The 13,148-nt window shown below is 42.9% G+C and overlaps 1 protein-coding gene across 1 annotated transcript in view; it reads left to right on the top strand.

The window, feature by feature from the left end:
• The first annotated feature begins 4,119 nt into the window (after positions 1-4,119).
• LOC124244548 (collectin-12-like) overlaps positions 4,120-13,148 on the top strand; it is a 41,482-nt gene continuing 32,453 nt past the window's right edge. Inside the window, 5 exon segments of the mRNA XM_046671173.1 lie at positions 4,120-4,189; positions 9,541-9,639; positions 10,379-10,720; positions 10,723-10,944; positions 10,947-11,322. Of these exon segments, the coding sequence (XP_046527129.1) occupies positions 4,120-4,189; positions 9,541-9,639; positions 10,379-10,720; positions 10,723-10,944; positions 10,947-11,322 (1,109 nt within the window).

Genomic DNA, 13,148 nt, shown 5'->3' with positions numbered 1-13,148 from the left:
TCCCCTTTGGCTATCATCTTGGCAGAGGGAATTGCAGAGGGAATCTCAGAGGGTGGTGACCTGAGTAGGATGAGCTCTGCCCCATAAAAAGCTCCTATTCTCTTGGCCTGAATTTCCCTTCCCCTTCAAGAAGTGAGCTGAATATGGAGTGAAGCTTCCCTCTGCATATTAGAGCGTGCAGTAATTAGCGTGTGCTGCTGGCATGGCAGTGCTGTACCCAGTTATAGAGGGAGCAATGCCTAGGATAACTCATATGCCAAGTTAATTTGCCTCCACTGTTCATTGCATCTGCTCTATTTTTATAGCCGCTGTTACTCTCTAATACAGCAGACTATGGTGGAACGAGCACTGGCTGGAAGGCAGGAGATTTGGGGACCATTCCTATCTGTGCCAGTTGTGTGACTTTATGAAAATTTCTTGGGACTTTAAAGTTTTGTTTTAGTAGATGGATTCAGGTAAACAGAAGCTGGCAGAGGGGAGAGGCAGATGATCCACCCAGATTACTTTTTGAGAAAGGCATGAGTCCTCTAAGAATTCTAGAGAATTCTTTGAACAGCACTGGGATGCCACAGAGGTGATATTTGATAGTTAATAACGTTCCATAACACTCAGTGCAGCCATATCACTATCATATAAGGGCAACTATGTTCTGGCATGAACTTAGGTGTCATATAGATGAAGCAGAGCATGGTGTGACTGCTGAAAAATCTTTTCCCACTGAGGGAAATTCTACAGTTAGAGCTTTATTCCTTTCACTACAGCCAAGGAGGGCTTTGATCACTGCTAATGTGTAACCATGCCTAAGTAACCTCTTTAACTGTATCAACTATCTATAGTTCAGTGTGAATGTGTTGATCTTTTCCTTTCCATGAACTAATTTATGAGACAAGAAAGAGGAGAGGATAAGGACACTAATGTCATTCCACTAAAGGAAAAAAAACCCTAAAACCCTAAGACAGGGGTGAAAGACAAGAGCCTTCTTCACAGTTTTTGGGCAATCTACACGGTGTCCTTTAGACCATGGCATGCCAACCACCGCCAGTACATCAGGTTGTGGCTTGTCAACAATATTGCAAACTTGGCCTTTTTAGGGCTTTGGTACGCGAACACAAGCCAGGAGGAATTTCAGATCCTATTTCCAGAGTCAAAGTCAAAGCCAGATACAAGAGCGTTAATAAATTATCTTAAAGTGAGTCACCTTTTCGGGCAGAATTGCTTGCCCAGAATTGTTTTTGATTCAAAATGACTACTGTAAGTTGACTTTAAATTTTACAGTAAGAAATGGTCCAGAAAGAAAATTAATTTCTTATTCCATTTCTATCCCCCATCCCACCCCACAGGTTGAACAGTTTTTCAGGAAAATATATCAAAAATATATCAATATATCAAAATATATCAATCAAAATATATCAGTGTTTCCTTTCCATGAAGATAATGAACAAGATCTCCCTATTGGTGAGAAGGTTGTTGAAGAAGATGCACAACTGACCCAAATAGAGAATGTATTCAGCCGATTAACTGCGGACGTGAGATTTTTCTAAAACAGGAGTTTTAACAATCTTCAAATAGAAGCAGCAAGGATTTGACCAGGCTTTTCAATCATATTTCATGTCAGATACAGACTTAATTGAGCCTTACTTTTCTCCAGCCTTATCCAAAGAGCCCATGAAAAAAGTGGATCTTGTGCAAAGTTGGGACATTCCCAGCTTCTTCCAGCTGTTTTGTAATTTCAGTGTCTCCATTTATCAAAGTGTCAGTGCAACAATTACTGAGATGCTGAATGCAATAGAGGATTTACCAAAACAAGACAAAGGCAAGTACAGAAAGATTATTTTTACTTAGATACCTATACTAAAGTTAATTTTTGTTTAACTTTGGAAATGATAGACATTTCTAAGTCATTGTGCAGTGTTTCTGAGAGTAACAATTTATGGATAATCAAAGTTTCAGAGCGTCGTAGAAGAAGCTTTGAAGTCTGCCAAATACCATCTCTCTTCCATCATGGTCAAGAGCTCTGTGAGGCTGTTTTCTCTTTATAAAGCACATTTTCAAAGCTGAAAAGAAACTGTTAGTAGACTGAGAACTTGAAAAAAAACCAGTTATCTCCTTTATTAAAACTCGTGTGGATGCTCAGCTTTATTCTGCTTGAGCATCATGGGGTTTCTTTAAAATCAGTCTAGGCTCCTCAACTCCCAATTTGGGAAGAAGCCTAGTGTCACATATAACAGGTCACATGTTGTGCCTTCCATGACCTTCTTGACATCACTGCTGTAATTCCTTATCATAACATTTATGCACAAAACCATAGAAGATGCTCATAGACAAACCCAAAACTATACAAATAGGAATTTCTGTAAAGGATAAGAATTGGTATTCTACCAGTACCACTCAGGCCCCTTGATATTCCATGTTGGAAAAACAATGCTGCTTTATGTTTTAAGGCAGAAGGAGATACCGTCTTCAGGCTTCTGTGGAGTGGCTGGGACACAGCGTCTCAGAAGTGAGAATTGCCGTGTTGGTAACTGTAGGACTGGCGTTTCCTTGGACTTATCTCTCATTGACCACTAGGCCAAGTAAAAGGCTGCTCCCCTCTGACATGAAAAATAAAATGGGCTCCTTCTAAGATCCTGCCGTTTGTGACAATGTGGACAAACCTGGAGGACATTATGCTAGGTGAAATAAGCCAGACACAGGACAAATACTACATGATCCCACTTATATGAAGAATCTAAAATGGTCAAACCCATAGAGGCAGACAGTGGAATGGTGGTTGCCAGGTGCAGAGGGGAGGAAGGAACGAGGAGGTAGTGGTCGAGGGTACAAAGTTTCAGTTATACAAGATGAATAAGTCCTAGAGATCAGCTGTACAGCATAGTGCCCATAGTTAACAATACCATATTGTATAATGTAAAGTTTCCTAAGAGGCTAGATCTTATATTAAGCATTCTTGTCACAAATAATAATAATAAATAAGAGAGCAGGAGGAAACTTTTGGAGGTGATGGATAGTTGTATGGCATAGGTTGTGGTGATAGTTTCATGGGTGTATACTTATCTCCAATATATACATTGTATATATTATATATATACAATATATATAATATATACAACTCATCAAGTTGTATATATTATATATATACAATATATATAATATATACAACTCATCAAGTTGTATATATTAATTATACATGGCGGTTTTTTTTTTGAGGAAGATTAGCCCTGAGCTAACATCTGCTGCCAATCCTCCTCTTTTTGCTGAAGAAGACTGGCCCTGAGCTAACATCCGTGCCCATCTTCCTCCACTTTACATGTGGGACGCCTACCACAGCATGGCTTGCCAAGAGGTGCCATGCCCCCACCCGGGACCTGAACCGGTGAACTCCAGGCCTCCAAAGCGGAACGTGCGCACTTAACCGCTGCACCACCGGTCCAGCCCCCACGGCTTTTTGTATGTAAAAAATAGGTTCCTTCTCGCTGACTCTTTTCCAATTATATCAGCTGCAGCTGGCAACACCTGAATCAAATTCTCAAAGTTGCCACAACATTGCATAACTGGCCTCTGTATAGGAGGGGCTTACCTCACACTATCAGAAACTGAAGCCAGGAAACAATGCATTACGTCCTTCCCACCTGGTTATTCCAGGATCAGAGAACAGCCATTGTTACCAGGATTGTCTGTTTTGGGGTCCCGTGGACTTTTTTTTATAAGTCAGGTGTTTTGTGTGGTGTTCCATTCTGAGGCTCCAAATTCACCAAATATTCAGGAAAAGCATCAGGGCAGTAGACTAAATATGTCAATGCTGGGATGATATTGAATAATTTTTGCCTGACGTTTTAAATAGATATCAATTGTTTAGAAATAATATTCAGAATGTGTTCATTAGAACAAAATCATGCCCCCCTCCATCTTTCACATTGTATGGCAACTTTACACATGGGTTGCTACGTTCAAATGTGCACGGGAGTAGTAGTGACTCAGACAAGCTGAAATCTAGATAATTTCCCAACCACTGCGACTCCCTCCCCCTCCATCTGCTAAGAATGTGGGTTTCCACCAGTTCAGCCTCAGGTTCCTCCCCATTCACACACCCCAGGACCAGCAGCTGCTCGCAGATGGCTCATGGGCCCGCTCGCCCTGCCCCTCCATACCACCTGCACCTCGGTGATCACCTGGATGTCCAGGGTGCCCTGTAAATGCAAAAATTAAAAACAAAATAGCAATCAAAGAAGCCTGTGTTACACCCTTACACTCTTCTATCTCCGGTATCCCTACCCTAACCAGACGGTCCACAGCCAGCCCAACAGAGGAGACAGTGTCTTCTCGGAAGAGCACAGGTGGCCTGTTTATCAAGAATAGTCAGGCAGGGGCTGTAGGGCACTTGCATGTGTTTCCATCACTTTTCTGGACAGGTGGTAGGGGAGGAATAAACCTATCACGCCTGGAAAATCCACCCAGTGAGAAGACATTTTGAGCTCTGCCCCTCGTGGTCAGCAGAATAATAGCTGCCCAGAGATGTCTACCAAGCCCTCATCCCCAGAACCTGGGAATATGCTCTGCTAATGGCAAGGGGAAAGTAAGGTTGTAGATGGAATTGGGGTTGCCAACCAGCTGACCTAAAAATAGGGAGAGTATTCTGGATTATCCAGGTGGCTCCAATGTAGTCATAAGTGTTCATAAAAGTGGAAGAAGGCAGAAAAGAATCAATAGACATGGCAGCATGAGGACTTGGCCTTACTTTGCTAACGTTGAAGACAGAGGAAGGGAAAAATCCAAAAGAGAGGGTTTGGGTTTTTTTTTTTCTTTTTCTTTTTCTCTTTTGGAAAGTACAGATATTCCCCCATTTTTACAACATTGGAAAGCCCTTCTCGGCTCTGACATGTTTTGCATGTTCTGGTCCTTTTGCCTGGAACACTTCTTCTCTGCTGTCCACCTGAATCACTCCTTTCCCTCATGTCTCAGACATGTGTCCTGCAACAAGCCCCTGAAGGCTGAGTTGGGCCCCCCATTAGTTTCCTAGCACCTTTACTTACTCTTAGCCCCTTCACACTGTATCATTATGGCCAGTGGGCTTCTCTGTCTCACGACCCAAACTATAACTTCTATGAAGGCAAAAGACTATCTTTTATCTGTTCTGTGTCCCACTAGCCCTTAGCCTCATGGTACTTAATAGGTGCCCAATAAAGTTTACTGAATAATTTGATGAGAGGATGGATGGATGCATGAGTTGTAGATTAGGACGGACCTCTGGAAAGGCAATCAAATCTAGGCCCAGGGACCCGTCACAATCGCCGCACCTCAAAGCTCTACCTGGACACCTAACATCCTGAGGATCCGCTGGGCCCGCCCTGTGGGTGTAACTGAGCAGGAGGAGGGGAGAAGAGATTGAGGGAGCAAGACAAGTGCAGGCGAATGCTGTCCTGGCCCCTCTTTCCCTCCTTCAAGGCCCCCGTCCCTCAGGCCTCTGCTGACAAAAATAAGATAATACAACATGCAGTTTTGGTTTCCAAACACAGCCCCAGTGAACTGAAATGTTGCTGTTTTCCAGATGTGTTTTCTCCTTGCTTGTACATGATTCCTCTTTCTTGCTGATGAGATTCTCATGACCCAACATTGTAAGAGGCAGAAAGACAAGACCCAGTCTCCCTTCACACATCTCCCTTTGCAGTCTAGAGAAGCTCTCCATTTAAAAAAAAAAAAAAAAAAAAAGAGAAATTAAAAAAAAAAGAAGGCCAGTCCCTAGTGCAGTGGTTAAGTTCGCCCGTTCTGCTTCAGTGGCTGGCAGTTCACTGGTTTGGATCCCAGGCATGGACCTACACCCTGCTTGTCAAGCCATGCTGTGGGAGGTGTCCTACATACAAAGTAGAGGAAGATGGGCACGGATGGTAGCTCAGGGCTAATCTTCCTAAAAAAAAAAAAAGAAAAACAAAAACAAAAAAAATATTTAGTGAAACAAGATGTTTCTCTGAAGGAGAAGTTGAAAGGAAATGAAATAGAAACTCCTTTATTTATCAGTTAGCAAAGGCAACTCCATACCGTTTTCTTCAAAACTGTCCTTTGCTTCTCCTTTTATGTCACTTATACAGCTACAAGTTAGGATAAAACTTCAGTTCCTTCAAGAGAATTTGCTGAACAAGTCAGAGAACTGCTGAGTCACGCAGACAGGTCCGTACAGTGGCTGTGACCAGGAGGCACGTCAGCCACTTTACAGAAAGCACATTCCTGGACAGTTACAGCATGATGCATCCTCTGCACTGGGCCTTTTATCTCAGTCAATGGAGCTTCCATGTCAAAAGCCATCTTCTAAGTTCAATGGGTCAAGTTTCCTCCAGAACATTCCCTGAACAGGAAAATTCCCCCCAGTTGTCCTGCCCAGCAGGCATCCTTCTTGAGGTAATTAGAACAAAGAAGAAAGGCAGAAATCTGGATCATTCTCAATAAGAATCTCTTGTGACTCAAGATTCCTAGTCATCAAATGTCTACCTTGTGGCCAAAAAACCAGATTTAGGGAAAAGAAATACTAAATGAGAGGCAATGCGGAGTTATAGAGAAAGTATAGATTTTGGGGTTAGGGCTCCTGGCCTAGTATCCCACTTAGTTACTTCCGAGCTGTGTGACTGTGAGCAAGTTTCTGAACATCTCTGAGCTTCAGCTTCTTCGTCTGTTAAAGAGGAGTTATAAGGTTTAACTGCAGTGTGGTGCAGTGCACCTTGCAAAGAGTAAGCACTCAATAAATAGAGGCTGTTCCTACTGCCATTCAGATAAAGGTTCAGTCGGTATGGTAGGAAATCAAGCCATCAGGGAAGGCTTAGCACAATGTGGGGGGAGGGCTGGAGTGGACCTTAGAGGATGAGTGGAATCAAGACAGGAAGGAGGAGGTTAGTGGCCCAGGCTAAGGGACGATACAAAGTGCTTTTACAGAAGAGGTGTTCTTGTCAGATTATCCCAGAGAGTTGGCTTTGGGAATTTGAAGAGGAACAGCTCTTCAGGTGTAACCTGAAGCACTGATATTCTGAAGAAAAACTCTGTCAAGAAACAGTTTCCAATAAAGGGGAGCCCGTGAAGAAGCAGACAGCTAGTAACCCTCTGTGTTTCACGTCCATTTTCCTCATGTGAGAACCATCTACAAATGGAGATCGACTTGCAGTGGGTAGCTGCCAGCTTTTCGACCCTAAAGTTTGCAGCTTTATACCAAAATCCTGTTTTTAAACACAGACACACAACGCCCCAGAGCATGTAACTAGTTTATTAGCACTTGTGGGTGGCACAAATAGTTTCCTTGCTGCCCAGGAGAGAAACCTAACAGGTTTGGTTTTTTTCAGTGAATGTGTTTATTTCTTTACTCTATGCTAACCTGAATTGTCTGTCCATGACTATTCTGTGTTTTTTAAAACTTACATGGAATTAAAATCAGAGAGGGTAGTCAGCATAGTGAGAGGTTTCTTTGGCTTCCAGGAAAAAAGGGAGGACTTAAGAGCCTGCGTGTGGTTTGAGGACAGACTTGATTTAAGCATCAGAACTGAACCTAAACTTGGAAACATTCTGTGTTTTATTTTTTAAAAGTGTAGCTTTGCTGAAATGCAGCTGAAACATCTTGTTCTTCAGAGTTCCCAAGGACTTAGGAGTACCTATCAAACAACCCTGAGGTGCGGATTACTGTAACTATACCTCTGTGGCTACAGAGTCATTTTTTTAAAAACAATAATTATTCAGCTCAATGTCACGCTTGCCGCCGGTGCCGAGCCTTCCCTGGGCTGGTGGGTTTGTGTGTGTGTTTGCATGACCTCTGGCTCCGCCAATTTTTCACAGGCCTCGGTAGCCAGCAGGCAGGTTCTCATTTATTTAAATAAATGGCATAATAAGTAAGTATGTGTTGAACAACTACTAAATGCCACACACTGAGTCAAGAGCTGGAGATAAAACTGAAGGCAAATTTCCCTGCCTTAAGAGATCTTCTAGTCACCAAGCCACGACAACACAGTGAAGAAGTCCCACAATAGGGAGGGGACTCCTTGCCGAGAGAGGTCGGCAAGACGCATTTAGGCACAGGTGTCCCACAGGAAGTGACGAGCTGGGTCTTGAAGAGCAAGTAGGGCTTAGCTTGGTGAAGAGGCCAGGGAGGAACATTCTAGGTGGGAAGGAGAACATGTGAAAATGCTCAGGTGAGAAAGAGCACTTGGTGCATCGATCACATCTCATAGAGGCCAGAGTGTAGAAGCCGAGGGAGAGCCGAGACAGTCTCCAGGCACGGTGCGGGAGCGGAGGAGCTGTTACTCCGCTCCTGCAGACCCGTGGGGGTGTACTTCTTCTTATTGGTGGGAGCACGAAAAATCTCCTCACACAGTCATGCGTGGGAGGAACACTGGGTGAATCCAATAAGTTGGATCCACTGGCTCACAGTTAATACACAAAGCATGAATATGCTTTAAAAAACCCATTTTTTAAAAAAATCTGGGGGCCGGCCCGTGGCAGAGTGGTTAAGTTCGCGCGCGCGCACGCTCCGCTACGGCAGCCCAGGGTTTCGCCGGTTCGGATCCTGGGTGCAGACATGGCACCACTCATCGGGCCACGCTGAGGTGGCATCCCATGTGCCACAACTAGAAGGACCCACAACTAAAATATACAACCGTGTGCCGGGGGAATTTGGGGAGATAAAGCAGAAAAAAAAATCTGCTCATACTAAGAAGAATAGTCAGACATACTCCCAAGCTGCTAGAGGTTGGATCCCACAGGAGAAATACACTCTTATTAGACATTTTAGAAAGATCAACTTGAACTCATAACCATAGAGAATTACTGCCTTCTGAGAGTGAATAAGAAAAGAAGCTTTTGTTTAACACCACCACATCACTAACTTTCCCTCTCATGTATAATCGAGAAAATACTAAAAAAAAAAAAAAAAAAAGCCTTCTTGGTAAATCATTGTTTGGAAACCCACTGAGGCATCTTCCTGGGACTGATAAACTACAGGTTCCCTTGTCCCTAAGGAGAAGCAGATTTCCAGGCCTCAGTGGTGGAACTCATGACAGAGAGGGGCAGACACTCTTGACTTTGCACCCCTTCTACGAGGACTGCGTATTGACTCGAGCTAGGCATTCTTCATCGTGGAATCTCTCTCTAGGTGAGTGAGTCCTACCTGCCAGGAATGGTAGGGAGTCTGAGAAGTGATGAAATTTTGTAAATGGTCACAGTGTTATGCTTCCATCTGTGGAAATTAACATAGGAAATGGTACAGATTGAGGACTTCTATATACACAAAAATTTACAAATCAGTTCCAACAATTTCTAAAACATCCAAGGCAATACCGCATCATGAGAGCAGTTAAAAACATACAATTCTCCGATTTACAAGTAACTACCACTAGGTTTTGTGACAAGTTATTTTTCTAAAAGAATGGCTTTTCCCCCATATTTGATTTCATTTATACTCTTTGTTTCAATGTTTCTTTTATTCTGTAATGAAAGAATCTCTTGTTGAAACTGAAAAATAAAAATAAAATTTGAGAAGTTATGTTTATTAATGCATTGATTTCCAAATCTTAGTTGTAGAGAAAATGGACAGTGTCACAGGTGGCATGGAGACATCTCGCCAAACCTGTGGCGACAAGCTCACAGCAGTGGAAAATGACTTGAGAAAATTAGGTAATCTGCAATGAGAGTCACTGTAAAGTTGAATCCCCTGACTGCTTTGTATAAATGACGACAGCTTTTTGGAATGATGTTGCTGTAACCTCACATTCACCCAGAAGGACATTACATTTTTGTGTTGTATGAATCTTCCCTTATGATTTAATTCAAAGACTTTTAAAGTTAAGGACCAATTTTGGAGTTCAACTTCCTCCCCCCAAAACTCTATTTATTATGTGCCAAATAAAATCTGAAGACCAGCCCTGATTAAAAGGAACAACAAATACCATTTATTAAAAACTGTTTTATAAAATGGTCAGTAAATTCCCATTTGAATTATTTTAAATTGCATAGAAGAATTGTAGAGATTAATTTTAAAAATGAAAGATTCCAGCCTATTCTATTCTTTGATTTTTGTTTTCATTTTTTAGAAAGGAATTTTGGTGAATTTAACCAACAGTAGGTTATTTCCTTGACACCCTGCCCAGTGCTCTAGAATCGGGTATCTTCCCCTCCTTCTTTGAGAGAAGTGTTGACCCAAGTTAGTCTGTCCTAGTTCTCAGCACCCCTTCCAATTCCTCAGGACTCAGTTTTAATAGATATGTGGATTTTACTAATGCAGAGCGGTCTGTGTATCCCACAAATTTTATATCTGAAATACCATGCATAACAGTTAAGTCTCGTTGGGACCTTTGACCTCACCTGAACACTTGTCCATACCACCAATCTAAGTAACAAACGTGCCTTATTCCAGGGGACCAAACTGGGAAGAAAGCTATAAGCGCCAACTCAGAGCTCTCCACCTTCAGATCACACATTCTGGATCTTCGACAACAACTTCGTGAGATCACAGAGAAGACCAGCAGGAACAAAGATACGCTGGAGAAGTTGCAGGCGAGTGGGGATGTACTGGTGGACAGGCAGAGTCAACTGAAAGAAACTCTGGAGAATAACACTTTCCTCATCACCACTGTGAACAAAACCCTGCAGGCGTACAATGGCTACGTCACAAATCTGCAACAAGATACCAGCGTGCTGCAGGGCAATCTGCAGAGCCAAATGTATTCTCACAACGTGGTCATTATGAACCTCAACAACCTAACCTGACCCAGGTGCAGCAGAGGAACCTCATCACTAACCTGCAGCGGTCTGTGGATGACACGAGCCAGGCCATCCAGCGAATCAAGAACAACTTCCAAAATCTACAGCAGGTTTTCCTTCAAGCCAAGAAGGACACTGATTGGCTGAAGGAGAAAGTGCAGAGCCTGCAGACACTGGCTGCCAATAACTCTTCCTTGGCCAAAGCCAACAACGACACCCTGGAGATATGAACAGCCAGCTCAGCTCATTCACAGGTCAGATGGACAACATCACCACGGCCTCACAAGCCAACGAGCAGAACCTGAAAGACCTGCAGGATGTACACAGGGATGCGGAGAACAGAATGGCCATCAAGTTCAGCCAGCTGGAAGAACGCTTCCAGCTCTTTGAGACGGATATTGTGAACATCATCAGCAACATCAGTTACACAGCTCACCACCTTCGGACACTGACCAGCAATCTGAATGAAGTCAGGACCACTTGCACGGATATGCTGACCAAACACACAGACGATCTGACCTCCTTGAATAATACGCTGGCCAACATCCGCTTGGATTCTGTTTCTCTCAGGATGCAACAAGATATGATGAGGTTGACGTTAGACACTTGTCTGTGGACAGAGAGCTTTTGTAGCTTTCCAGAAGCCTGACTGTCTTAAACATGAGGTCAAGAATCAAATTATTCTTCAGAATGATTACCTAATAATATCTATTAAATTTCCTTTTAATTGATACATTCCTTTTCACTTCAGTGAAGCAGAATAACTTTTTTTCATATGTAGAAATGAAACACACTTCATACGTTTCATTAATCAAACACATTTCAAATGTTTGATTAATTCAGTTGCATTCCAAGTAGATTTTTAAATGAGAAGGAAAATGCACCAGATTATATTACTGTTTTTCTCTATCTTCCAGCCTTACCACTAGTGGTTCTAAAATCAAGCCTTCAGGATTTCAGACGTCAGTAAGAATTAAAGTGGTTTCTCTACTTCCTGTTTTGTTGGAAAACAAATTGGAAACTTATCTCAGGGGTGGGACCTGGGGCTGGGCCCTTCTGAAGGCCTGCAGTGTAGTTGCCAAAGCAGAAACGGCACAGAGATTTCAAATCTTCTGTCCTCTTTGAACTGCTTGTTTAGAGGATTCGGGTGTTCACGGCTCCCAGCCCTGGAGTCTGGGGAACACAGGGAGGGGGCTTAGCTGGCAGTGCAAACAGAGACTGCTCAGAGCTCAGATCTCAGTCGTATTTGGGCATTTCTGGAGCTTGGGATGGCTTTACCAGCAACATGGGTATCCCAGGCATTTCAGAATGCTGAGCCAAGCAGCCACCCACTTGGCACTGAAAGCAAATCTCAAATTTGCTTCTGTTTGGGACATCACATGTGCCTCCACGTGCAGTGTAACCATTTTCTTGACCCTGAATTCAAGTTGTAACTGCACAAGCTCACAAATACTCCCATATCATATATCTCAGTGTTTTTGGTTTTAAGGCACAAAAGGTGGCTTATATTTTATTTCACTTTATTTTCACTTCAATAGCTGCTCAATATAAGATTCAAGTAAGACCTAAAAGCCTGGGATCATCCAGATGCTAATAAGTGATACTAGTGAACCCGGTCCTAGAGAAAGATATACCCCCGGCATTAATAATCAACTTTTTATGGGGGTCCAGTGATGACTTTTAAAATGGCTTTGGCTCTTTTCCTCAGTGATTTTTAAAAACAAATAAACAGCAAGTTTCTAGGTCTTAATGAGCAAAGTACATTATCTGATTCTCCTTATGTATGGGACACACAGAGTACATTTTCACAGAGCCCAGCATCTGAAGGCAGAGCGCCGGTTTCCTGCTCCAGCTCTGTGCTGGTTTCCCCAAGGCCAGGGCAGCTGTGGATGAAGACAGCATTAACAGTGTGCTTGCCAGGAGTGTGTCCACAGCCACCAGTACTCAACCTCATCTTACTGAGAGAGAGATGGATAACCTATTTATGACGGATATAGTACTTCATATGAAAAATTCAGTTTTTTTGCTAATCCAGCAGGCAAATCCATCATAAGTAGGATGTTAGACCTTTGTCAAAGGCAAAAACTTGTATATTCTCCCAATATCTATTCCCTTCCTTCACAAGATCTGCAAATTAGCATCTGCTGGTATTTTGTGCTGACTGCGAGATCCAGGCTTGATGCTGTTCTTAAAATAAGCCACAACTTCTATGTGGAGTGAGTGAGGACATTCAAGAACCACCTCAGTGCAGAGGGCAACAGCTGAACACCGTAAACTATCCAACCCGAAAGAAATAAGATTAATGGAAAGCTGTCACCCTGGGTGGGGGCGTCTTGGATTCATGTCAAGGGAGGAAGAATTGTGTGTCTGTGGAGTTGTCAGAAACCAGGGGAAGGTGTTCTGGAAGAAATACAACTCCTGCC

The sequence above is a fragment of the Equus quagga genome, chromosome 9 (genome assembly GCF_021613505.1).
Source record: "Equus quagga isolate Etosha38 chromosome 9, UCLA_HA_Equagga_1.0, whole genome shotgun sequence".
Taxonomy (NCBI): domain Eukaryota; kingdom Metazoa; phylum Chordata; class Mammalia; order Perissodactyla; family Equidae; genus Equus; species Equus quagga.
The sequence above is the reverse complement of the archived record's forward strand: the minus strand, read 5'-3'. Positions and strand labels throughout refer to the sequence as shown.